The sequence below is a fragment of the Orycteropus afer genome, unplaced genomic scaffold (genome assembly GCF_000298275.1).
Source record: "Orycteropus afer afer isolate SDZICR_OR568_19922 unplaced genomic scaffold, OryAfe1.0 scaffold00018, whole genome shotgun sequence".
Lineage (NCBI taxonomy): Eukaryota > Metazoa > Chordata > Mammalia > Tubulidentata > Orycteropodidae > Orycteropus > Orycteropus afer.
Genome location: NW_006921605.1, coordinates 13,848,352 through 13,875,521, shown reverse-complemented (window position 1 = coordinate 13,875,521; position 27,170 = coordinate 13,848,352). Strand labels below are relative to the sequence as shown.

Below are 27,170 nucleotides of genomic sequence, written 5' to 3'. Positions count from 1 at the left end.
TACCTATGTATTCTTGCCTTTCCCTTCCCAAAACAATGTTAGTGTCACATAGTTATGTAATTATTTGTCTGGTTCATCCCCCAAAATGGTTTGTTAGTATTGTTTATTACCTGCTTGGTCAATTTCTGCTTCAACCTCCAGCTTTAAGAATACATCTTCCAAAGTTGTCATGGAAACACCATAAGAAATAACACCCAAACTAGAATGAGTGTCCAGAGCAGAAAACAAACCTAAAAGAAAAAAAATTTAAAAATACTGTATAGTTAAGCATGAATTATTTTCAAATACCCTTTAAAAACAGTATATGACTATATTTATACTGCTAGCACAGTGATTCCCAAACTATCTAGTCTTAGAACTCCTTTCTTATTCCTAAAAATTGTTAAGGGCCCCAAAGAAGTTGAAAGATTTCAATAAAAAGAAGGCATTGTTTTATATTTTTGCAATCTCTTATTTGCTTCTGTATTTAGTCTATCATGAAGGTACATGTGCTGCAGTCCCTGGGAAACTCCACTGAATTCTCATGAGACAGGATCAAAAAGGCAGTAATGTCTCAGTACTATTTAAGGGTGGTATAAATGGCTAACCTACTTGGCTGCTCTGACAGTTAAAACGGTGTGTGTCAACTTGGCTGGGCTGTGATTTTGAATGGCTTGGCAGCTGGATGTAGTTATTCTCCATGATGAGAATGGATGCAGTATAACCACCTGCATGGTGAAATCTGCTGTGAGTAGTTAATCAGTTGAAGGGGAGTTGCCTTCGGGGTGTGGCCTGCTTCCAGTACATATTGAAAGGACCCTGCATTAGGCCCATCATTGCCTCCAGTTCCTGGACTTGAACCAGAGGCCTACCAAGCTGCCTGCTGATCTTGAGATTATTGTCTTCACAGCCTATGAATCAACGGTCTGCCATTTTACCTGCTGATCTTGGATGTGTCAGCCTCAGCAGCCACATCTGGCTATACTGCCTGCCAATCTTGAGTTCATCAGCTGTGTGAGTCAGGAGATGCCTCCAGCTTGCTCTAGCAGGCATGGAAGGCAGAACTGAAGGCCAAGGTCGAGGGGTCTCCAGTTAGCCCCTAGAACTGGCATTCTGAACTCAGACATCTAGCCTAGCCTTCTCCTAGAGCTGTCACTCTGATTTTGGACTTCTAGCCTCCTAAACCCTGAGAGAATAAATTTCTGTTTGTTGAAGCCGTCCACTTGTGGTATTACTGTTATAGGAGCACTAGAGAACTAAGACAGCCATAAACTGAAAGGAGATTCAAGTTCGCCCAGAGGTGCCTTGAAAGAAAGGCCTGGCAATCCACTTCCCAAAAATCAGCCACTGAAAACACTATGGAGCACAGTTCTCCTCTACACAATAGTTACTGGAGGAAAACTGCTCAATGAGTCAGAACAGATGTATCATGAAAAAGTTTTGACTGCATGAGAACATCTTAGGATCCACTTTATAGGAGTTCCTAGGTCACACTTTGAAAACCAGTGAACCAGTGTGACAACTTATTAAAGACACATGCAAGGCAACAAAGTATGGTGAAGAACACAGTTCTGCAATCATCAGCCTGGGTTCAAAGCTCAGTTTGACCATTGTCTACCTGTGTTACCTTAGGCAAGTTACCTAACTTTCTATACCTCAGTTTCCTCATTTATAAAATGGTAACAATAATACAATAGCAATCTTTACCTTACACAGTTGTTGATAATGTATTAAGATAATTAGTAACTAAGAATGTTAAAAGGCATAGATTAGCATCCTATACTTATAAGCATTATGTAAGAGTTATTAAAGAATTAGAGGTGGGTAAACAGAATAATTAGCATTATATATTTCAATCTAGTTAATTAATGATTTATTTTTATTTTTTAAAGAAAGCAATTTACCTAATATAGAAAATTTTATCCAGTTTTAAGATAAACATTATGGGAATTCTGCCAACATATACCATCAGTAATATTCATTTGGTTATTAAGAGATTTTTAAGCAGATGAAAAAAGACTAAGTTTAGGTTCATGATAAAATGGAAAAATACTGCCTCAATTAATTCAAGGGTTTACCATGTAATTCATTATGTAATCATGGAACTAGAGAAGAACTTGAGAACATATACAAGCAACTATAAGGAAGACCTTATTCCCAGTAGGTCTTCAAGCAAATTTGAAAAGATTTCTTTCTTTCATGATAACAAAGCTAACACATTATTTTGTATGTTTTTTTCTTTCATTTTTTTGAGCATTTACATTAACACACCAGTTACAGTTTTTTACGTGCTGTTTATATAAAGAAGAAATATGTTAGCTTGTTGTATTTCTGGTTTTCAGAAACAAAAATAAACAGAGTATTAACTCTGGTCCCATACAGCATAAAAATATTACATAAAAAAGTAAACAGGATAAAAGAAGAAAAAAATTATTCCCAGTGCAAGACCCCCATTCAACAACCAAGAAATGGAAAGTAGGTGGTACCTGAAAATTTGTCCATGTCCTTGAAAGGCAAGCTATATACAAGCTGTTGGTCATTCTGTTGCAATAAAGTAGCTCCAGGTATATGTTGTTTAACCAGTGAAGAAAGAGATTCTGTGGCACAATATCTATCTATGTACATGCTAAAGAGACCAAAAATCATACCATTACTCAGTAAACAACCAAAAAGGGAAATTCAGAATGTTCTAAATTTAATTTAGTGTCCTAAAAGACAGCCCAAGCACACTATGGCAAACTGCAGTGTAGTAAATTACATCGTGTGGCTCTTCTAGCCATAAGTCTCTGCAAACTGCCTGGTGGAATTTGCTGTGAGCAACGGAGCAGCTCCTGATCGTTAAAGTTATCCATCCACCTGGCCTATTTCTGTTGAGAGTGGAGGAAGCAATCTTCTAGGACGTTCTCTCTCTCTCAGGTGTGTAGAATTCTGATGTTAGGACTGGTTAGTTTGGCCACTCTGCCAAGCTCAAAAGGAGCCCTCCTAGAAGCAGGAATCTCTCTGACTGCTTGCTGAGAAAGACATGCTGGTGAGAGAAATGTGCTCCTGAGAGACACGCACTTGCTGAGAGAGAGACAAGAGAGACACGCACTAAGAGAGAGACGTGAGAGACACGTGCTGCTGAGAGACAGACACGAGAGACACAATGCTGAGAGACAAACACAGAGACATGCTGCTGAGATGTGAAACACACACTTCTGAGAGAGACTCGAGAAACACACTGCTAAGAGAGATATGAGAGACACATGCTGCTGAGAGATGCAAGAGACACATGCTGCTGAGAGACAAGAGAGACATGTGCTGCTGAGAGAGAGACTACTGGTTGCTACGTGAGATGGCTGACTATGAGAAACTGAGTGTATTTCTGAACTTGAATTGCAGGCTGCTGCTTCCCTCATAAACCCCATAATCTGTGAGTTCTATATGGCTACTGCAATTAATTATTGAACCCAGCAGAGAGGTGGTGAGTGCTGGGGGAGGAAATGTTGGTGTCAGGGTTTTTCAAATGGCTGGAGGAAGCAGCATGTCTGGCCTCGTAGGAATAGGCCTTGGGCTACTGATGGTGATTCTGTCTTCCTCTTGTGGGGGTAGAGGAGGTCAGAAGACATGGACTCCTTGCCCCTTTGTCACAAACCCCAAAAAATATTAATAGTAGATGAACAGAATGATAAAGAATAAATATAATAAAGAATGAATATAATACCTACCTTAGACGGTAGCCAATCCCCCATTTGCTTTTGAGAAAAATTGAAGAGCCAACACATTTCAACATTCCTTGTGATATGACTGCTTTCCTATCTGCAAACAGAGATTTATACATTTCAATTTATAAATTAATAGTGCATTAATAATTGGCATTTATATTGCCTGAATTAACCTATGAAAGATGCCTGTGTATTATCTCATTAAAGCATCACAACAACCCCATGTAGAAGGTACTAGATTATCACCACCTTTTGTTGGCTAAGGACACAAGTTAGTAAGAAACTCTACTGCTTGTCCCTGGTCTCAGAGTTATTACATGACAAAGCTGGAATTTGTACTCAGGCAGTCTGACTCTAGAGTTCACTTTCCTGACACTGCTCTGAATATTTCAGACTCTTCCTAAGAGGGTTTCTAAAGTGCAGGCTTTCACAATTTCCTTTATAACCAAACATAAAAACAGCTTCAAAAAGCAAAAGAAATGACTACAAAAACAAAATGTTAAGTTTGTTGCTTTTTCTCAAAGATACTAGTGAAGAGATCACCTGCTCCACTTATTAAACTGTATTATATTATGTTGTATTACATGTATAAAAGCATCACTCCAGAATTGTGAAATCTGAGGTCCTGTGGTGTGTTGATTTAAACACAGGTTCTTTATATACACGTATTTGTTAAAAAAAAAAAAAACCTGACACTCTTATCCTTAGAAAGTCCTGCTAACAATGTTGGTCCTTGGCTGGTGTTTAGAAACTTGACTTTGGGGAAGGTTCCCACTATTCATGGAACACATAAGAGGGACTCACTGTACTTAAACTGTACAAATACTTGCTGAACAGCTGCTTTTCTTCTGGAGGCCTGGACTTTTAGTACACGCTAGGCCTGCGAGATTAGCACCCAATAAAAACTGTGGGCACAGAGTCTGTACTGAGCTTCCCTAGTAGGCAGTACTTCCCACATTTTCCCAATTCACTGATGAAGGAATTAAGTGCATCCTGTGCAGCCCCTTTGGGAGAGGGCTTTTAGAACCTAGCGCCTGGTCTCCTCCATACTTTGCCCCATGAGCCTTTCTGTTTACTTATTTTGCTGTGTATTCTTTTGCTGTATTAACTCAGAGCCTTGAATACAGCTATCTGCTGGCTCCTGTGAGCCCACCATAAGGTACCACCAGCTCCTCTATTTATTTCTTAGGATTTATCCACCCTACTTCCATCTCCCTTTTGGCCCCAGTAACTCTTCCTTCAGAAATAGAGTAAAAACTTCACCAGCAAGAATGTCAGCTTCATCCATGAAATGAGTAGTAAACACTGTCACCCGATTGGCTTTTCTGTATTTCAGAAGATTCCAAACAATATGGCGAGAACAGGGGTCCATTCCAGCTGTTGGTTCATCTAGGAGTAGTATCTATGTAAAAAGGAATGGAGAAGAGAAGGAAACCCTCAGAAAAGGTAAAATATTCTAAATATATGTGGTTTCTGAAAATCTTCCCATTCAAGTTATTCTTTCCAGCCAGAAATATATCAGATCTGAGTTTTTCACTTATATTTGAGTTAGTATAAATTTGAAAATCTTTCAGTCTGAAATATGAATATCTTACTAAGTTTAACTTTAAAAGGCTGGTCTCTGTGTGAGTGTAATGAAGATGAGATAAATAAGCAAAAAAAAAAAAAAAAGTGTTTGAACAATTAAATTTTGTAGAAAGAACAATTTTGTAGAAAGAAATATGTCCTATACTAATTTCAAAAAAAAAAAATTAGTTTTAAACTATTTCTTAATTTAAAAATCTCAGTGGTGGAGGTTGGGAAGATTAATTAACAAAAAGCTAGAATCCCAAGTCATTCCCAGAGATCCCTGGACAGGGACAGAGAGGCTGCACTCAGCTAGGAATTCAAAAGATGCCTGTTTGAACCCACATAGCAGCTCCATGGAAGATCCAGGCCTGCTAAATGGCTTCCACAAAGATGACAGCTCCAGAACCTACAGAGTATCCCCAAGTGAATACATAAGTAAACAAATGCCTCAGTAAGCTGTCAAGTCAGCCCCAAGCTGCAATAGTGAGGGGGAATGTGGTACAATGGTGGAGATCAAAAAGGCCCGGGCCTAGCAGCTTTCTAGTCCTGGGCAAAGCAGCACTGCAGTTGATTGTTTCTACAGGACTAAAACCACATAAAAATCAAAGTAGCACTAAGGCACAAATATTGCCCTCTACTCGTCCAGAGTAAAAGAAAAAGAAGGAAAATAAAGGCACAAAGAAAAATACTAGTCTATAGGACTAATGTTATTGTTGTTACGTGCCATCGAGTTGGACCCGACTCATAGCGCTCCCTCCTTGGGTTTCTAAGGCAGTATCACTATGGAAGTAGACTGCCCAACCTTCCTTCCGAGGAGTGGCTGGCGGGTTTGAACCTCCAGCCTTCTGGTTAGCAGTCAAGTGCCTTAGGCACTACACTAGCAGAGCTCCCTATAGGACAAACAGTCCACTCTAATCACAGCCTCACTTACCTTGAGACTGGAAGAACTAGACAATGCCCAGCTATCATTACTGATAGTTCCAACCAGGGATACAACAGATGGTCCCAGATAGAATGGAATAAAAATGTAGAACAAAACCCAAATTCCTAAAAAGAAGGCCCCTCTTACAGGACCAGTAGAGACTACAGGATCTCCAAGATGATCTCCTGGGGATACCCTATAAACCTAGAACACAAACCACTTCCAGAGCCAAATGACAGATCAGCTTGCAAAGTAAATACTACTACATGGGAGTACTGTGCCCCTCTAAATAACCATCTAAATGAAACCTAACCATAAACATTTACCCTAGACCAAAATGAGAAGATAAAGTTAGACAGGGAAGCTAGATTAATGGAATCAGTACAAGCAGAACAGAAATAAGAAGAATACTGACACATTGTGAAAAATGTAAACCATATGTATAGATGGTTAAAAGAGAGCCTAGTTTGCTGTGTAAACTTTCATCATTTAAAAAAAAAAAAAAGAATCCAAGCAGTGTAGAACAGGGATAAACACAACTATTCCTTTGATTGTGTTCTATTTTTCATTATGAACTATTTTAAATACATAGACAAGTACAGAGAATAACAGAATATTGTTACAGCCATCATTCAAATTTAATAAATGTTATTTTTCAGCCATATTTTCTTCAGATTTTTTAAAAGAAATTAAATATTGCAAATATAACGGAAGTCCCTCTTTTTCATCTTTTCTTTCTCCTCATTCCACTATAAACACAATCTAAAAATGAAGGAAAATGATACTAAATGTAAGTGAAAGCAAGTCACCAAGCACATGGGAATGACAGGGCATCATATCATCCAGATTATACCAACTCTTGCCTTATGTCTGTTAACAACCAAATAACTAAGTTACTAGGGTGACTCAGACCACGCTTTAATGAAAGCATGATGGAAATTAAAGCATGATGGGAAAAGTACCTTAGAAGGAACCAGTATCATAAAGACATTATATATCTTTCTGACTTCGGTTTAAAAGCTTTGTGGCAATGATTACATCCATAGTAATGTACAGTACTTTATGTATATTTAAAATTTACATAAATGTATTATATGTATCTTTAAGTTGCTTTTCTTTTCAACAAAAGTTAAAATCATCTTGTCAGTTAAACTAATATTTACTTACCTTAGGATTTCCAAGAACAGCAATTCCTAAAGACAGCTTTCTTTTTTGACCACCACTCAACTTTTTAGCTTGGTTATCTTTGATGGCCTGCAACTCTAAATCCAGTAAAACCTGCTGCACCTGTAAAAGTGAAGTGTGGACAATGTTATTTTAAAAATCATGCTATTTAGGTAATTAGCAGTATTAGTTTTTAAATGCTCCAATTTTAGTGTCAACTTTTGAAATCATTCTTTTAGTACAGAATTTAGTTCTGACATACATTCACATAAAATTCTGAAATAACAGATCTCAACCTTCCTGAGAGAAATGTTTGCTTTTGTGACTTTCTGGGGAGTTAGGAAGAGGTAAGAAAGGATCAGTGTGAAGGTTCTTTGTGTTGGGAGGAGGAAGACATGAGAAAGAAAAGGGAAGGAGGGTGGAAGGAAAGAGACATCTACTTTGTGAGACTAGTATCCTCCAGAAGAAGGACTAGCTTCTGTATACAACATTTACTCCAAATTCTGCCCAATTGTTTATAATGACTTTCTGTTACTAGCTCAGTACAGGTTTTATATTTAGATTTTCAAGCATATTTTTATTACATAATAATTGTCAAAAGGTTATTAATTTACAGAGAATAAAAGTAAAGTTTTCTATACAAATAACCTACTTCTTGTATTATATTGTTGGCTGGTATTCCTTTGATTGAAGCCAAAATTGATAAATTTTCTTCTACTGTCAGAACATCAAAGTGTATATCTAATTGTGGACAAATGCCAATCATTTTTCTTGCTTCAAACATTTCATCTATTTCAGAGACTTTGTGTCCATATATAGCTGCAAACCCTAAAAGCAAATATATGTATTTATATTAAATATTAATTATTAAAAAGTGTGCATGCTTTAAGTTACCCTAGTAACTTAGTTATTTGGTTGTTAACAGACATAAGGTAAGAGTTGGTATAAATCTGGATGATATGATGCCCTGTCATTCCCATGTGCTTGGTGACTTGCTTTCACTTACATTCAGTATCATTTTCCTTCATTTCTAGATTGTATTATAGAGTGGAATGAGGAACTAGAAGCTTCACATTAAGCACAATTACCTACTGGTGCATTATTTTCACTTACATTCCAGTAATAATTTTCTTTCATTTCCAGGTATTATGAAATGGTGAAGACAACAAGGTTTAAAAGCTTTTTCCTTACTAGTTCTATGGTCTTGGAAAAATCACTTAATTTCTCTGAATAAGAGCTTCTCTCTTTTATAAACTGAATACTAACATAGTCATGCATTGTTTAACAACCATGACATGTTCATACAACATTATGTGATTTGGAAATTATGCAAACACCATATCGTATCTGGGCCTGCTTTTTCTTTAAGCATCTTGAACAACTTTCCTGCCTTAGCCGTGATCATCAACGGGCTGAGAGGAATTCATTTTTGCATTTGGTCCTGAATTTCTCCATAACTGATTTAAGTCCTTCTTGCATTTTTGTTAGCTTACTAACTATGGTGGTGCAGTGGTTAAAGCATCTGACTGCTAACCAAAAAGTTGATGGTTCAAACCTACCAGCTGTTACACAGAAGAAAGATGAAGCGGTCTGCTTCCATAAAGCTTTGGAAACCCTAAGGGACAATTCTACTCTGTTCTATAGGGTCATCATGAGTCAGAATCAACTCGATGGCAGTGGGTTTTTCTTTCTTTTTTGGTAGTTTTCAGTAGAGGCGATCCTTTAAAAGCTTGGAGAATTTTTGTTTTTGAGGATTGTCATGACTGTCAAGTGCAACATGCCTAAATTGTAAGCAATAGCATTCACTGATTTTCTATATTCATATTGTTTAATTACCTCTTTCACTTCCAGATCGATACTTCTCCTTTGCCTCATTATGCTGCTATCACTAGCACTGATTTTGCTATGTCTGGGACCCATGATGTATTTGACAGTAAGTAATTTTCAAAAGAAAATTAAACATGGAGATAATGCTATTAACACTTAAGACACGTGATACATGAGATTAGATGCTGCTGCCTATAAGTCAAAGTTATTCAGTAAACTTTTTAGATAGAAAGTACAGTACAATACATAGATAAGCCAGTAACAGAGGCATTTACTATGACTCACTAACTCACTGCCATTGAGTCAATCCCGACTCATAGCGACCCCTCCTTGGGTTTCTGAGTCAGTACCACTATGGAAGTGGATTGCCCAACCTTCCTTCCGAGGCCTGGCTGGTGGGTTTAACCCATCAGCCTTCTAGTTAGCAGTCAAATACGTTAGGCACTATGCCACCAGAGCTCCCTTATTATGACTGCCAAGACATATGTATTATAAGGTTATTTATGTACTGGCAGCGTAATTACTTTCTATACAAAAGACTTGAGATAAATATGTTGTGTATGGGAAGGTGTTATGTTTGCTATGTCCATCTCTAATCAGGATTTCTGAAGTCTATAACCTTGTGGGACCATGGAGGTATACGTAGTAGGACATTGCCTAAATAGATGTTATGCATCCCATGACTGTATATCCCACTTAAACTAATGCAGTAATTGTTAAAACAATGTGATAATGTCTGGAAAGTCATAACAAAAATCACAAATCTTATATAAATGTAAGACGTTATTACAATGACACAATTAAGAATAAACAACAAAATCAAACTAATTTTAAAAGCTAAACTACATTGTAAAAGGAGGCATATTCAGTACATGGGAATTAAGCCCCTTTTTAAAGTAAAATATTTGTTTTATTACCACTCTATTTGTTTACTGTGGAAAAAGGAAGCTGCTATGCTGAATTTTCCATATAGGAATATCACTTATCAAAACTATACTTTTGAGGTGGTGCTCTTAAAATTGTATTTTAGGAGATGGTATTCAAATTTATCAGTCTTTCCCTTTTGGCAGATTACTACATATTTAAAAACCTATATCTATTTTCTCAACTTAAAATAATCTCTAGGTTTCCTTTATTTTCAAATTACTCATTTATCCTTCCTTCTAAATGAGGAAAACACATACACACACACACACACACATTTATAAAATACATGATGACAATAGGTACAAAATTAGATCTTTTTCACTTAAATATGATTAAATTTTAATTTCTACTGAAAAATAATCAAATATGTGTAGTCAAGAAAATGAGAAAACATGTTAGTCCCAAAACATATGATAAAAATCATTCAGTATACATTTTCAAGTTAATTATATTGTCACATCTTGGTTAAAAACTCTAATAAAGCAAAGTAAGAGATGTTACTTTCAAGTTAGAAAACCCTTACCATCAGAGGGTGGGCACAATCCACAAAGAATGTTCATCAATGTACTCTTTCCTGTTCCACTGTGGCCAAGTAATGCAGTAATCTGACCCTCGTAGATGTCAAAGGACAAGTCTAGTTTAGGACAGAAGAAGAACCAAATATTTTTTCTGTTCAGATATATAGAATAATTCATAATACTTGAGCAATCTTGAAGACACTAAATCTTGAAGTCCTCAAGACAATCAATTTAAGGACTAATTTAAAACTATTCATCACATTTCATAGCAGTAAAAATGCTACCTTGTTACAGTCCAAATAGTGCAAGCAGTAAGGAAAGTAAGCAATAGCCTTTGTTACAGAACTCACAGCAACCCCCACTGGGTTTCTGAGACAGTAAAGGGTTTCTGAGACAGTAAATATTTACAGAAGTAGACCACCCAGTCTTGCTTCTGTGGAGTGGCTGGTGGGTTTGAACTGCCAACCTTCTGGTTAGCAATCAGATGCCTTAGCCACTGTGCTACCAGAGTTCCTTAAGATTTAGGAGGTACACAAAATATTTGGTGGCTTTCCCTATGCCCACTTTTGGGAATTTCCAAGGGAATCAAAACACATAAGGAAACAAAAATCTATCCTCAGTTATTGACATGAATGTTAAATACACTGATGAAAAACTAGAAATTTACCAATAGTCAAATTTAAAAATAAATAAAGCATCATGATACAGGCAGTCCCCAATTTATGACAGGGCTCTGTTACGACATTTTTATAAGTCAGTTCCGACGTTAAGTCAAATATGTCATTTTTTTCTTTTTGGGGGGGGTTTCATTATTGCCTTCTATTAACAGCATCTTTATAAATCATAACATTGAACTTTGCGAATAAACATCTGAGAATGATACCAGCAAATTACACGGTGCAACATTGTCAGCAGTACATATTACTAAGAATAAGATATATACCCCCCAACCAACAAAAGAAAACCAAAACCAGATGGTTTTAAATATAGTTCATTTTGACTCTAACATGCCATCAATCTGGGGCTATCTGTATATAGGTTATAAATCGTGGGATATCACAGCACACAGAGTTAGGAAGAAAAATTTCCATGAGCTATGCAGCAGACAGGTGCAACTACAATGTTTAATGGGTTAAGTATTTCTCTTTTGGAGGAGCCTGTCCTTTCCTTGGTGAGTATAGTGGTTTGAAACAGTTACTTCTTCAGCCCCACAAGCTTAGTGTCATTCAGAATGTAAAAGATGGTGTGTCCATCACACCCTTCCCCTCTGTACAGAACTGTCTCTTCCACATATGTTGCAAGGGCTACTGGATTTCTACATGCAAAAGAATGAAGCTAGAACCATACTTCACCCCATATACATAAAGTAACTCAAAATGGATCAAAGACCTAAACATAAGAGCTAAAGTCATAAAATCCTTAAAAGAAGAAACCACAGGAGGAAAAGTTCAAAACGTTTTTAGTTGTTACAACTTGGGAGCAGGCTGCTACTGGCACTGGATGGGTACAGGTCAGGGATGCTGCTAAGTATCCTAAATCTCAGGACAGTTTCCACAACAAAGAATGACCTCGCCCCAAATCTCAACAGTGCCTGTGCAAGGCTACACACACACACACACACACACACACACACACAGAGTAACACATACAAATACACAATAATTAAGAGAAAAAAGGCAGACTGTTCAAATAGCGGAATGTTTTTCATATAGAGTACTTTTTGCTTTTAGTACTTTCATATGCTACTGTTGATATTTTTACTATCAGTATTAATCACATGAGTTAATAAAAGTATTCCTAAGTGAGAGAATATTGTGGGAGGAATTTTAAATTTCTCATTGGTCTTGTACTTGTATTTTAATATTATAAAATGAGTCCTAGGAAAGCTACTTACTTCGCAAAGCCTCCACAGTTTCACTTTTCTTTCTGTATGTCTTCTGTATACCGCTGATTCTGAAAAAGTTTTCTACTTTTAAGTAATTAAAGCAATTTGTAAATGTATATGCTTATATGTGTAACATTTATATCAAAGCTATCACGCTTAATAATAAGTTACTTTCCTACTAAAACAGTGAACAAAAGAAAATTGACAATTGTAAAATTATTTTAAAGAAGTTATAAAAGAGAAGTATAGTATTCCTCTCCATTTTAAGTGTTATTCATTCATTTTTTATGGTAAGACAACTTCTAAAAAGAAAACAAAGTATTTGATTCTAGCAATTTGTAGATTTCATTTTTGATACTCTTCTGTTTGTAATTAATCAAACATTTATTGTATCAGTTGAGAAAAATATGAATTAAATACTATTTCATGTCACCACAACTGTCTACAAACATGAAATAATTCCCGCATCCTACTTTAGATATTTTTTACACAATTGTTTTAAAGAATTAATGACTCTACTAATTCAAATTTTACCCTTGGGAAGGCACCACTGGCCCACTGGTTACATTGGACACATTTTATTTCTCCCCTTGCTTCTATACATTTTCCTTAAATTTAAAGAACACTTTATAGACTTCTCTTTTTATTTTTATTTTTCGTCTTATTTTTTTCTTTTCTCTCTTATTATTATTATGAGATTTGGTGTTGACTGATCTAGCAAGGAATAATAATGAATTTCTTTGGTTTGTAAAAATTAAACGGAGATCTACTATTATACCCAAAGGGTCTACACAATTAACAAAGGACAATTTAATGTTGAGAAAAAGGAAGCATTAACAAAATTATATTCCATATTTAATCATTTCCAATCTACATAATGGAGAAAGCTTTAAATAGCTTAATTGTATAAACATTAGTTTTTATTACTTTAAAAAATTTCTATTAAAACATAATTTCAAACCTAGTAGTAACCTTAATTCTGAATGGTTGCAAAGAAAATAAAAATGTAAAAGAAAAGTAATCCATTATCAATACTGTGTTTTAAAAATCATGAAATGTCTACCAAATCTTCTAAGATATACACTTACATCTACTCATTAAAAGACAGAATTTGCATGTGATAGACCCACCAGCAGTGTTTATTCCTAACTTGCCAAGAAGCCCATCTTACCTTATGGCTTCTTTCCCTAGAAATTCTGAAGAAACAGGCTCAACAATTTCACTAAAACTAATACTCCCATTAACATTGCCTTCTGATAACTCTTTATAATTTCTTTTGTTCTTTGACCAATATGATGGCTTCAGAAAATATAAAGATGATCTCCGTAAGCCAAATTCACCTGAAAATTTAAAAACAAATGAAAAACTAAACAAACAAACAACAGAGTTATAACATAAACAACCATTCCTGAAAACTAGCTTTTAAATCACAGATAAAGGCAACATTTGAAACATATGACAATCTAAATCTAACATACAAATATGGATAAAGTACTAATATTCTGTGAAAATCCAAGTTTTATTGACAAATATATATGTCCCTGAATAGCTTCAGAGCTGCTGAGAGTTCATGGGAATCTGAAAGTGAGAAAGCACATTCTCTATCCTAAAAGAACTTAACAACTTACAGCTACCAAACAACGCAAGGCATACAGCTCCAGGCACAGCACCAATAGTTCAAAAAAGGAAAAGTTTCTGTCTGGCTAAGGGATATATCCTGAAGGCCTGGATGGGTACCATCACAGACAGCTGTTGGAAACTGGTAGTACTTAGAAAAGTGGATCTGGTTTCTGGGGAAGATGTTTCACAATTAAGAAAGCATCATGCCAACAGGAAAGAAGTCAGGGATTTGCGTGGATATGGTAGACAGTGATTGTTGCCAACACAGCATGTATCTATTTTACCCCTTCCACTCCCCCCCAAAAAAACCCTCTATACACTTCATAGGAGCTCTGGTGGCATAGTCCCTAAGGCATTTGACTGCTAACCAGAAGGCTGGAGGTTCAAACCCACCAGCCACTCCTCAGAAGGAAGACTGGGCAATCTACTTTTGCAGAGATACTGACTTGGAAACCCAAGAAGAGGTTGCTATGATCAGAATTGACTCATCAGCAGTGAGTTTGGTTTGGTTTACACCCTCCGTTAAGAAAAATATATCCACTGCTTTCAGATGGCCACAAGTTTCAAAGGGACCTGATACCAACCAAGAAGATTCGGCTGATCTAAGGCCAATCACTACTTGGCATTCCTCTAGTGAATGTTATTGCTCTCCTAGTAATCATGTAACCACTCAGAGTGAACCAAAAAGCTTAGCTAGGGCAGAGGTTCTCCCACCCTTTTCCTTTAGACATAAGCAAAGAAAACACCCTGGTCACTGCCTGCAACAAGAAGAGCAAACCCATCAGACGGAGACAAAGGTGGTAAAGCGCGGTGGATCCGAAGACATAACTGAGCTAAATCAGCCAACTCTGGAGCCCATACTCTCTTTGGACTTCCTTTTAAGTTAGTTAATTAATTTCCTTCCTGTTTAAGCCAATTAAAAAGGTTTTCTGTTATGAGTAGCTGAGAACAATCTGATACATTGGGATGTGTTTAAATGGGTAAATATGACTGTATGAATGGATACAAGGTACAATAAGAAGGGGGGATGTTAGTGAGAGATTATATATATGAAAGTACTATCGATACAAGAATTTCTACCTAATTCATAAGGATACAGTCAACAAGGTTTCTGAGAAACCTTGGTTAACTTGAGTGGTAAAGTGCTTTGACAGAATAGAGGTAGAAAAACTAGGTAAGAGGTATGGTAGTGGTCTAGATTAGCACTGCCCAACAGAACTTTAAGTGACGATAGGAATGTACTATATCTGTGCTGTCCAATGTGGTAGTTAACAACCATATAAATGTGGCTAAGAAGCAACTTAATTGTCGCTCTTGCTACTGAGGAAATGAACTGTTAATTTATCTAATTTACACTAATTAAAATTTTAAAAACCACATCTGGCTGCTGTTGTTGCTGTTAGGTGCCATCAAGTTGGTTCCAGCTCACAGCAAACCCATGTACAACAGAATACAACACTGCCCAGCCCTGCGTCACCCTCACAATCGGTGCCATGCTTGAGTCCACTGTCACAGCCACTATGTCAAACCGTCTCGTAAGGGTCTTCCTGTTTCGCTGACCCTCTACTTTACTGAGCAGAATATCCTTCTCCAGGGACTGGTCCCTTTTGAAACATTACCAAAGTATAAGAGATGAAGTCTTGCCATTCTCACTTCTACATTCCAGCTGGACTTCCTCCATGACGTATTTGTTTATTCTGCTGGCAGTCCATGGTATTCAAAATTCCACATCAACACCACAATTCAAATGCATTGATTCTTTTGTGGTCTTCCTTATTCATTGTCCAGCTCTCACATGCATATGAGGCTACTAAAAATACCATGGCTTGAGTCAGGTGCAACTTCATCTTCAAAGTAACATCTCTGCTCTTTAATACTTTAAAGAGGTCTTTTGAAGCAGATTAGTCCAATGCAATATACATCATTTGATTTCTTGACAGATGCTCCCATGGATGTTAACTATGGATCCAAGTAAAATGAAATCCTTGACAATTTCAATCTTTTCTCCATTTACCATGATGTTGTTTACTGGTCCTCTTCTGAGGATTTTTATGTTGAAGTGTAATCCACACTAAAGGCTGTAGTCTTTGATCTGTTTCAGTAAATGGTTCAAGTCTTCTTCACTTTCAGCAAGCAAGATTGTGTCATCTGCATATCATAGATTGTTAATAAGACTTCCTCCAATCCTAATGCCACATTCTTCTTCATATAGTCTAGCTTCTCGCATTAGCTGTTCAGCATAGAGACTGAGTAAGTATGGTGAAAGGATACAATCCTGACACATACCTTTCCTGATTTTAAGCCCTGGAGTAATCCCCTTGTTCTGTTTGAATGACTGGCTCTTGGTCTACATACAGGTTCCTCATGAGCACAATTAAGTGTTCTGGAATTCCCATTCTTCACAATGTTATCCATAATTTGTTGTGATCCAAACAGTCAAAGGCCTTTGCATAGTCAGTAAAACCCAGTTTAACCCCTTTCTAGTATTTTTTGCTTTCATCCAAGATCCATCTGACATCAGCAATGATATCCCTCATTCCATGTCCTCTTCTGAATCTGGCTAAAATTTCTGGCAGTTCCCTGTTTATGTATTGCTGTAACAATTTTTGAATTATCTTCAGCAAAATTTTACTTGTGTGTGATATTAATATTATTTGCTAATTTCCACATTCTATCAATCACCTTTCTTGGGAATGGGCCCAAATATGGATCTCTTCCAGTTGGTTGACCAGGTAGCTGTCTTCCAAATTTCTTGGCATAAAAGAGTGAGTGTGTCCAGCACTGCATCTGTTTGTTGAAACATCTCAATGAGTATTCCATCATTCCCAAGGCCTTATTTTTCACCAATTCTTTCAGTACAGCTTGGACTTTTCCTTCAATACCTTGGTTCTTGATCAAATGGACCTCCTGAAATGGTGGAATGCTGACTAATTCATTTTGGTCTTCTTCTAATACAACCAAAACTAAACCAATCCTACTGCCATCAAGTCACTTCTGACTCATAGTGACCCTATAGGACAAAGGAAAACTGCCCCACAGACTTTCTGCAGCTGTAATCTTTGCAGAAGCAGACTGCTTCATCTTTTTCCTACAGAGTGACTGGTAGGTTCAAACTGCCAACCTTTTGGTTAACAGCCAAATACCTTAATCATTGCACTACTAGAGCTCCTCTTCTGATATAGTCAACTACCAATGTTTCACTGTTACACATAAGGCTTTCAGTGACTAATTTTTCCAGAAGTGGACCTGGTCATGTCCTTCTTCCTAGTCTGTCTTAGTGTGGAAGCTCTGCTGAACCTGTCCACCATGGTGACCCTGCGGATATACGAAATACTTGTGGCAGAGCTTCTAGCACCATAGCAACACACAAACTGACAGACAAGTGGCTAGTAGTTACCAAATAAAACAATGCAGGTCTACAATACAGACAAACATAATGAGAAACTCAAGGGGAGAGGGCTATTCGATATTTAATATTACTACATCTGTAGGAGTTAGAAGGAACCCTGGTGGCACAGTGATTAAACTACTTGGCTACTAACCAAAAGGTTAGCAGTTCGAACTCACCAGTCACTCTGTGGGAGACAGATGTGGCAGGATGCTTCCATAAAGATTTATCGCTTTGGAAACACTATGGGGTAAGTTCTACTCTAGTCTACGTGGTCACTATGAGTTGGGATCAACTCAATGGCTGTGGGTTTGGCTTGGTTTGGTTATTTGGTATAGAAGTTGGTTATAGACACTTGATAGAAGAAAAGAGGAATGGTAAGAGTTACAAGATTACTTCATAGTTTTAGGCCTTCGTAGGCAGAAAACGAAATACTTCAGTTAAGAAAGGTTGACATAGAGAATGACTGAGTTCAGTTTGGAACTTAAGACTTTCAAAACAAACTGCTCTCTTTTTATACAATCTCTTTCTATTCAGCAGTGGTTAAGGAACAAGATATAAAAGATAGTTAAAATTAAAAGCCTTAACAGTGAGTATTACTTAGGTAGGGTACTCTGGTTAGAAAAATAAGTAAGTAGACCCTATGGGGGCAAAAAAACTGAACAGTTTTAACACAAAATCCAATAATCACCTGCATACCTGGAATGACTTGATCAAGGTAGACAGCCAACAGGATGTAAAATATACTATTAAGTGCTAGCATGATAAGAGTAATAATTAGAGGATATGGGCCTTCAGTCAAATTAGAAAATAAAGCACCTTCATTAAAATCTTCTAAATGCATAACCTAAAAAATAGAAACACCAGCTTTATTACATGAAAATAATAAAAACAAGCAAAAGCCTACAATACTTAAACTCAGAATTATTCTTATTTCCAAAATGATAGTAAGCAAACACTGTCTTTTAATAGATGAAACAATCTACCAAATTTGCAATATAAATTTACGAAGAAAACTAAATAGTTTACTAAAATACAGGTTTATCACAACAATTACTTTCAATCATATTTTAAATGCTGTGCTTTTTAAACTAGAATACCTCCAATCCTAATGCTACGACCACCAAACATAACAAAAATGAAGTATAATGTCAACATGAACTAATGCAAACAAAAAGGTTACAGTCCACACAGAAGTCAAACAAATTAAGTATTAGAGGATAAAATTAAGGTCAGCATTCTTCCAATACTGAAATGGGAGAAGGTACTTATAAATGGATATAAAGTACGCTTTAGTATTCAAGTATCATTTCATTCTCATGCTGAAATTTTAAAACCTTTTCTTTTTTTTACAAAAAAAAAAAAGTACATAAGATGCTACATATATGAGATCTAGTGGCACAACAATTAAGCACTAGGCATCCAACCAAAAGGTTGGCAGTTCGAACCCATTGAGAGACTATATGGCAGAAAGACTAGGCAATCTGCTTCCACAGAGATTACAGCCAAGCAAAACCTAGGGAGCAGTTCTATTCTGTCACGTGGGGTCACCATGAGTCAGAATTGACTCAATGTCACCCAACAACAACATGCTACATGGAAGTGGAGATAAAAGAAAATATTTAGGTAAGCAAGATAAATATATTACCTACCTGTGCAATACCAATCAAAAAAGTACACTGACAGAAAGGAGTGAGAAGCCACACCAATGATCTGGGAAAACCTTCCATGAGGACTATCAATAAACCAATAAATCCAAAAGCCACAGTGACTAAAAATTCAACTATTCCCACATGTTTTGATTTTTTAAAAAGAGGAGTCAGCATTAAAGCAAAAAATACCTGTAAGATATAAATACTAAGATTAATGTATTGTTCATAAACACTGGTATGAAAATAAAAATTAAACTTGCTTATGAGAACAGCTATTTCTGCTGGAAAATATATTCATTAAAAAATAATTTCTAATGCTATAGTTGAATGGGAGCTCTGGTAGCATAGTGCCTAAGACACCTGGCTGCTAATGAGAAGGCTGGCAGTTCAAACCCACTAGCCACTCCTCGGAAGGAAAGTTGGGCAATCTATTTTGGTAGTGATACTGCCTTGGAAACCCAAGGAGGGGTCACTCTGAGTCGGGGCCGACTCGATGGCACACAACAACAACAACATAGTTAAATATTTTATTCTTATATATATTATATATATTCCTATATATATATTAAAAAAAATTTAAACTAACAAATATTAAAAACTGCATTTTATCTACATAGTAGGTAAATATGATAACTCTACACTAGAAAAACCATAAAGAGCTATGTTTTTGCAGTTAGATATATACAGGTGAATAAAACAATAAATCAACAAGTTTTTAAATACAGAATTTACCTTTTAATTTTAATGTGCTAATAAGATATATAACCAGTTAAAAACTAGGCAATTATACGTATAAGTATATGCATTTTTTTTAACATATCATTTAAAAAATATGTAAAACAGCTAGTCACAGCCTAAGCACAGAAACCAATCAGAATGTAAGCTGACACTACTTAAAACAAAGGCTGGTCACTAGCAGTCAGCATTTGGCCAGTATGCCAGAAGAGTAACAATGCTACTGGTAAGTTATATTTAAAATGACATGCCTTAAGCACCATTATCTTATAAATTATATTGAAACACTCAGGATTTCATGAAAATAAAGGAAAAATTTCCATATGGGCCAATCTTCATTACAGACATGAATACACGAAGATAGTAAAAGATTCAAAGGAATCTGAATGCGAAATACAGCATATGAAACTAAGTTAAATTTAAACTTGAGGCCATTTTGTACTTGCCCTAAAGTTATGTAGGCACAATGATGCTATCTATATATAAGACACTTACGAGTAACAGTGACAATCTGTTCTTTATGGGGAAAAAACCGTACACATACCAAAAGAAGAAAAAGTTTTGCTATATTAATACAATTATATTCAGTTCTTTATTCCCATTTCAAATTCAAATACTTACAGATGAAAGTCCATACAGGAAAAAAAGTAGAAATATCACAAAGCAGCCACTTTGAGGGAATAAGGAAGAGGCTGTTGCAATGACTGCCATAAGAAGAGACATAAGAAAAATCAAACTTGTATACAGAAGAACCCAGGAAAGCCTACAATGAGAATACAAGTGTATTTATAGTCAAAATGCGTAAGCATTCACAGCTAAAAAGCATTTTAAAAAATAAAACCAGCTTTCTGTTATCCATTTTATTTTAAAACAAATTTATTTATCTGTATATGTACTGAAGGGAGCACTAGTGGCATAGTGCCTAAGGCATTTGACTGCTAATCAGAAGGCTGGCAGTTCAAACCCAATAGCCACTCCTCAGAAGGAAGATTGGGCAATCTACTTCTGTAGAGATATGGCCTCGGAAACCCAAGGAGGGGTTGCTGTGAGTCGGATCCAGCTCGATGGCAGTGAGAGAGAGAGAGATGTATTAAAAATTCATACTCTTCATAGGTAATTGAAAATGCACTATTGGTTAAGTTATAAGTAAAAGTGTAATCTGATATGGAAATAAAATGGTGATTATCTTTCAAAGAGTCAAATAAAATGTTAAAAATTAACAGTTAATGATTAATGTAAAACTAGTATTCTTAAAGTTCCATAATGTACAACCCCACTGATTTTATTTAAATACAAAAGAATTTAATGAACCCATGTAACAATTTTCTTTAGGGCATGAGCTACAATTAGACCTCTCATGGCTTTTGTTTGCTGCAAACAATATAGATTATCTAATTAATCAGCAACATGATTACTACCTTTACACATCAATAATGTACTAGTCATAATTTACTCGAGTTTCTCTTCCAGTCAGAGCTCAGTGGAATTGCTACAGTACAGGTAACCTCTGCTTTTCTAAAGTTCACTTTACACCCCTTTGCTTTTACAAAAGACTGTCACTAGTATCTGTTTTTATTAACCGAAAGAAGCCCGAAGATTTTTGCTTCCATGAAATGAGATTGATTTGTCTAAAATCATCCAGCTAAATTATTCACAAAATATTTCAATAACATAATGCATCTTAAAAACCAATCACTTCTAAAATGACAGGAAAAGAAAAAGAGCAGAGACTATGTTGTATGATGATTCTATTACCTGAAGTGTTAAAAGTAACTGTTACATTGGGCTAAGCAAATAAAATTTTGAAAAACAGACTATGGTTGGTGCAAACAAATGCACCTGACTGCTAAATGAAAGGCTGGTTTGAGTCCACATAGAGGCACGTTGGAAGAAAGGCCTGGCTATCTACTTCCCAGAAACCAACCACTGAAAACTCCATGGAACACAACTCTACTTTGACATAATCAGGGTTGCCAGGAGTCAGGAGCAACTGGGCAGTTAGCAACTGTTCTGTTTTTTGTTTAACTTGTGTGTTAAATCAGGCCCAGTAATTGCAGAAGCTTGTTGGCTAGTCTTTAAATTCCAAGACAAAGGCAATAATGGTGAGAAAATAGGATCACCACTACATCAAGTCAGGTAAATAGCAAAATTACAATTTCAAAGATTTTTATGATAGTTAACACAATTGTTAATCACATTAAATAATAAACATTTAATAACATACCAAAAGGCGGTATCATGAAGTCCCATTATCTTTAAAAATTCTTTTAATCTCTTCTCTTTTTCTGCTACAATATGAATTGCCAGAAAGTACCCAAAAGGTGAAAATGCTATAACTAGGTATATTAAAATCACTCCTCGGGGAAAGAGGTCTATCTCTACAACAGGAGCTTCTCCCATAATAATGGCTTTAGTGGACTCCAGCTCCTTCCAAACAGAAACACTGGTCTCCAACTGCAATAGAAAATGTAAACACATTTAACTAATTTAGTTCTGATAGCAGCCCTTAATAAAATGTGAGGCTTATACTCCAGTATTTAGTCAATAACCTAGTACAGATATAATCCTCAAAAAGCTATGAACCTGAAATAAAGTGACTAACCCCAATTTCATGATACAGAGCAAAACTGTTGTTGAAAGAAGAACTATTGTTGTTGAAGAAAACCAAAGATGCATGGAAACAATTAGTCCAAGGGACTGGTATACCATGAGATCCTCAGGCTACATGACTATGAAACCAGAACTAGATAGTGCTCAGCTACCACTGTCAACCATTGGGGATCCCTGTAGGAGATCCTGGATAGAGTAGAAGAACAATGTGGAACAAAACTCAAAATCATTAAAAAAAAAAGGGACCATGTTTACTGGTCTGATGGAGCCTGATGAAACCACTGAGACTATGGCCCCTAGCTGCCCTTCAGGTCTGGAACTGAACCCACTCTTATGGATTCCAGCCAAACAAAAGACAGGTATATGAGCTGCACATTTACATTAGGTAAATACACTCCTTGGAGAGATCAATCATGGGAGAATAGAAGGGCTGTGTATGCACAGGGAGACAGCTGGCGGGGGGGCAGGAGTGCATGGGAAGGAAGGACACAGGGAAGAGGTAACTATGGGGAGGAAATGGGAGGGAAGCTTTTGCATTGTGGGAAATTGCAGTCAATGTTATGAGACAGTATATGTGAACTGCTGTATGGAAGATGAATTTGCTCTGTAAACTTTCACCCAATCACAATAAAAATTAAAAAATAAAAAAAAGTAGGTGAGACAAGTTCTGGCCCTTCTTACTTCTAAGGAGCATTCTGGCCGCACTTCTTCCAGGACAGATTTGTTCATTCTTCTGGTAGTCCACGGTATTTTCAATATTCTTCACCAACACCATAATTCAAAGGCACTAACTCTTATTTGGTCCATCTTCTTATTGATTATCCAGCTCTCACACCCATTTAAGGCAACTGAAAACACCATGGCTTGGGTCAGGAACACTTTAGTCTTCAAAGTGCTATCTTTGCTCTTCTACACGTCAAAGAAGCCTTTGCAGATTCACCCAGTGCAATATGACGTCTGATTTCCTGACTGTTGTTGCTTCTGTGTGTGCTGACTGTGGATCTAAGTAAAATGAAATATGTGACAACTTCAATCTTTTCCCCATTTATCATGATGCTGCTTATTGGTCGGTCCAGTTGTGAGAATTTTCATTTTCTTTATGTTGAAGTGTAATCCATACTGAAGGTTGTAGTTTTTTATCTTCATCATTAAGTGCTTCAAGACTTCTTAATTTCAGCAAGCAAGGTTGTACCATCTGCATATCACAGGTTGTTAATGGGTCTTCTGCCAATCCTGATGCTGTGTTCTTCTTCATATAGTCCTGCTTCTTGGATTATTTGCTCAGCATACAGACTGAATAAATACAGTGAAAGATTATAACCCTGATGCATATCTTTCCTGATTTTAAACCATGCAGTAACCCTTTGTTCTATTTGAATGACAGCCTGGTCTATGTATAGGTTCTTCATGAGCACAATTAAATGTTCTAGAGTTCCCATTCTTCACAATGCTATGTTCTAGAGTTCCCATTCTTCACAATGCTATCCATAATTTGTTATGATCCACACAGTCTAATGCCTTTGCAGAGTAAAATATTGCTTTTAATTCATCCTGTAGGCATGTGAGAAACTCTAAAGTTTGAAGTTGGGACATATACAAACCTTGATAAAATAATTTGTTTAAAAATTTGTGCAATTATCATCTTAAGCAATTATATTCATCTTAACAAAAATATACACCGACGAAATTGAGGCATTAATGAATGATTATCAATACCATGAAAGAACGATTCTGTTCAATAAATGTTTTTTAAGTAGTCTGCACTTTTATTGTTTTAAAAATCTATAGATGCAGCACCTAGACAGCATACTAAAACTATGTCATGTGACACTTCTAAGATATAACTGAATACCTAAAATGGCATCCACCCTGCCTACCACCCAATGCATGGATCTGCACTGTAGATGGCTGAGGTTTCTTGCCATCACACAGATTAAACACTCTAATACATTTCACTGTCTTTACCTTAAACTCCTATACCAGTTAACTTGTGTAATGTCTATCTCTAATGCATCTCTACCACGTTGTAAAAGCTTATGAGACAATTCTACATACACATTTGATTCTTACAGCTATCCTGTAAAGTATTACTATAGTCATTTTACTACACAGCAATTAAATAAACTGTCCAAATCCACACAACTGGCAACTAACAGAGATGGGACTCTTGCTTATGTCTTGATTCTAGCTCTATCTCTATTCATGAATATAGTAAACGGAGTTTAGTAGAGGAAACTGTTTACATATATAATCTAAATTATGCTACCTGTTGGCATAATAAATTTCAATTAGATAAAAAAAGAAAAAAAGAAGCAACAGATTTATATGAGACATTGAGGAATGAATGAAGTGTGATTAATTTGAATACTTTGAACCCTAGCCCAAATACAAAATTAATGTTTTTAAAATAAATATTATGGTTAATTTTTTCTGCTAAAATGTGAAAAGCTGGATCAAGTCTAAGCATGTCTTTAGAATCCAATTGTGGTATTTATCCACAATCATAGAGACATCAAAATATAGTTTTGAAGATACTTATTTAGGAGACAAAAAAGCTGTAGTTCAAATCCCGGATTTGCCACTACTTAACTTAATTTTCCTTATTCTGAATTAGAAAGACTAATGAAGAATTGATGGCTTTGAAGTATGGTACTGGTGAAGAATACTGAATATAAACTGTCAGAAGAATGAATAAATATGTCTTGGAAGAAGTATAGCTAGAATGCTCCTAAGAAGGAAGGATAGGGAGACCTTGTCTCATGTACCCCGGACATGTTATCAGAAGGGATCAGAAGGAAATCACAGTTGGTAAAGTAGAGGGTCAGTGAAAAAACAGAAAGACACTCATTGAGATGGACTGACACAGCGGCTGTAACAAAGGACTCAAACAAAGCAATGATTGTGAGGATGGTGCAGGACCAGGTAGTGTTTCGTTCTGTTGTACATGGAGTCACTATGAGCCAGAACTGACTCAACAGCACCTAACAACAACAACTTAGTTTGGAAGCTACATAATCTCTGTATTTCAGTTTCAAATATGAAATGGACATAATAACACTGCCTATTTTATAGGGTTTTTAAGGATTATATGGGTTAATATTCATACGTAACTAACAAACAGTGTTTGGCAAGTAAGTATTAAATGATTTTACTACTATGATTAAGGGAGCTCTGGTGGCGTAGTGCCTAAGGCACTTGACTGCTAACCAGAAGGCTGATGGTTCAAACCCACCAGCCACTCCTTGGAAGGAAGACTGGGCGATCTACTTCCATAGAGATACTGCCTCAGAAACCCAAGGAGTGGTCGCTGTGAGTCAGAGACAACTCAACAGCACATAACAACAACGATTAAGATAATGAAGATTTCACATACTTTTAAATATGTAATTTATATGCCAGGGGAAAAGTCTGCAAATATAGATCTTTCATGAATATTACTTACAGTCCATACAATATAGTAACTCAGATGTATAAATGCTGGATCATATGTAGTCTTAGAAATCATCAAGTAGAGCAGGTTTTAAAAGAGTATTAAATCATAAAACATGACTTATTCATTTTTTTTAAGTTGTACTAATTTAGGTAGTTTGTATATGTGCTATTAGTCAAACCAAGTTCTACTTGAAAAAAGTAGGCTGTCATTATTAACAGATGCTTTAGCTTTGTTTTCCTTTATCATATTTACCTCTATAATGGCAGCATCTATGGATGCTTGTAAAGCTGTGAACCCTGAGGACCAGTACTGAGCAGCCTCACATGATTTTGAACAGCCAGCTATAGGAAGAAAATTGTGAGACAGAAGGTTTTACACATCATGTAAGTACTTTCCTTTAAAAATAACATACAGATGGTTACTAAAGTAATATAACTAATCAATCCCCACAGGAACATTGAAAATGAACCACTATCTTTTTAAAGTAAACAGTATTTATCACATTCCTGATTGCTTATTTAAGAATTTGAAATAAAGACGTTTCATGTGTTAGGATACTGAAAGGCACTGGCAAATGCAAAGTCCCTTTTCTGTTTAAAGGTAAGTCACACTACAAAATTCTTCCAGATGCAAGAACAAGCCTATCTTAAGAGAATGGAAAATGTTTTCCATAAAAAATAAAGGCTTTCTTGAATCAAGTCACAAATTCAATACTTAGCAGACTGATTTTGACATTACTCAATAAATGTTTGTGGTTGATGACAGTTTCTCGTCATAGATATTATGAAGCATTGAAGGCTGTTTTCTGTATTTCAAATGCAAAACTAATAAAGTTCAATGGTGGAAAACTTAATGATTTTAAAGATTTATATAGTCTATGGACAAATCTGTACCATATCATATGTGAAAACAATTACATGGAGAAAAAAAATGTAGATTTAGAAAATCATATAATTAAAGATAAAATTTTGCTTTGTTACTATAACCTGTACGGAATGTATAAATGTTATTTATACAGATAGATATAGATAGCTAGGTATTTATTGTTACATTTGGACCCAAACAAGTAGATAGAGCTGCAAATGCCAATGTTGAACCTCATCAAATTCTGCATTAGAATTCAGACAGCAAAACATGCATCTGAGATGGGTGAACAAGCTAAACAATTAGGTATGTCTAAATGGAGAGTGTATCCAAGATCATATACAGGGTTGGCAGACAATGGGCCTATAAGTTC

The 27,170-nt window shown here is 36.1% G+C and overlaps 1 protein-coding gene across 1 annotated transcript in view; it reads right to left on the bottom strand.

Moving 5' to 3' along the window:
- Positions 1-27,170, bottom strand: part of ABCA5 (ATP binding cassette subfamily A member 5) — a 74,100-nt gene that overhangs the window by 33,424 nt on the left and 13,506 nt on the right. Inside the window, exons 4-17 of the mRNA XM_007959692.2 lie at positions 26,186-26,274; positions 22,115-22,344; positions 20,512-20,653; positions 19,156-19,344; positions 18,203-18,350; positions 13,667-13,835; positions 12,505-12,563; positions 10,616-10,726; positions 7,991-8,166; positions 7,342-7,461; positions 4,947-5,085; positions 3,687-3,777; positions 2,466-2,605; positions 111-230 (exon numbers count right to left, since the gene is read on the bottom strand). Coding sequence (XP_007957883.1) covers positions 111-230; positions 2,466-2,605; positions 3,687-3,777; positions 4,947-5,085; positions 7,342-7,461; positions 7,991-8,166; positions 10,616-10,726; positions 12,505-12,563; positions 13,667-13,835; positions 18,203-18,350; positions 19,156-19,344; positions 20,512-20,653; positions 22,115-22,344; positions 26,186-26,274 — 1,923 coding nt within the window. The remainder of the gene's footprint in view (positions 1-110; positions 231-2,465; positions 2,606-3,686; positions 3,778-4,946; positions 5,086-7,341; positions 7,462-7,990; positions 8,167-10,615; positions 10,727-12,504; positions 12,564-13,666; positions 13,836-18,202; positions 18,351-19,155; positions 19,345-20,511; positions 20,654-22,114; positions 22,345-26,185; positions 26,275-27,170) is intronic.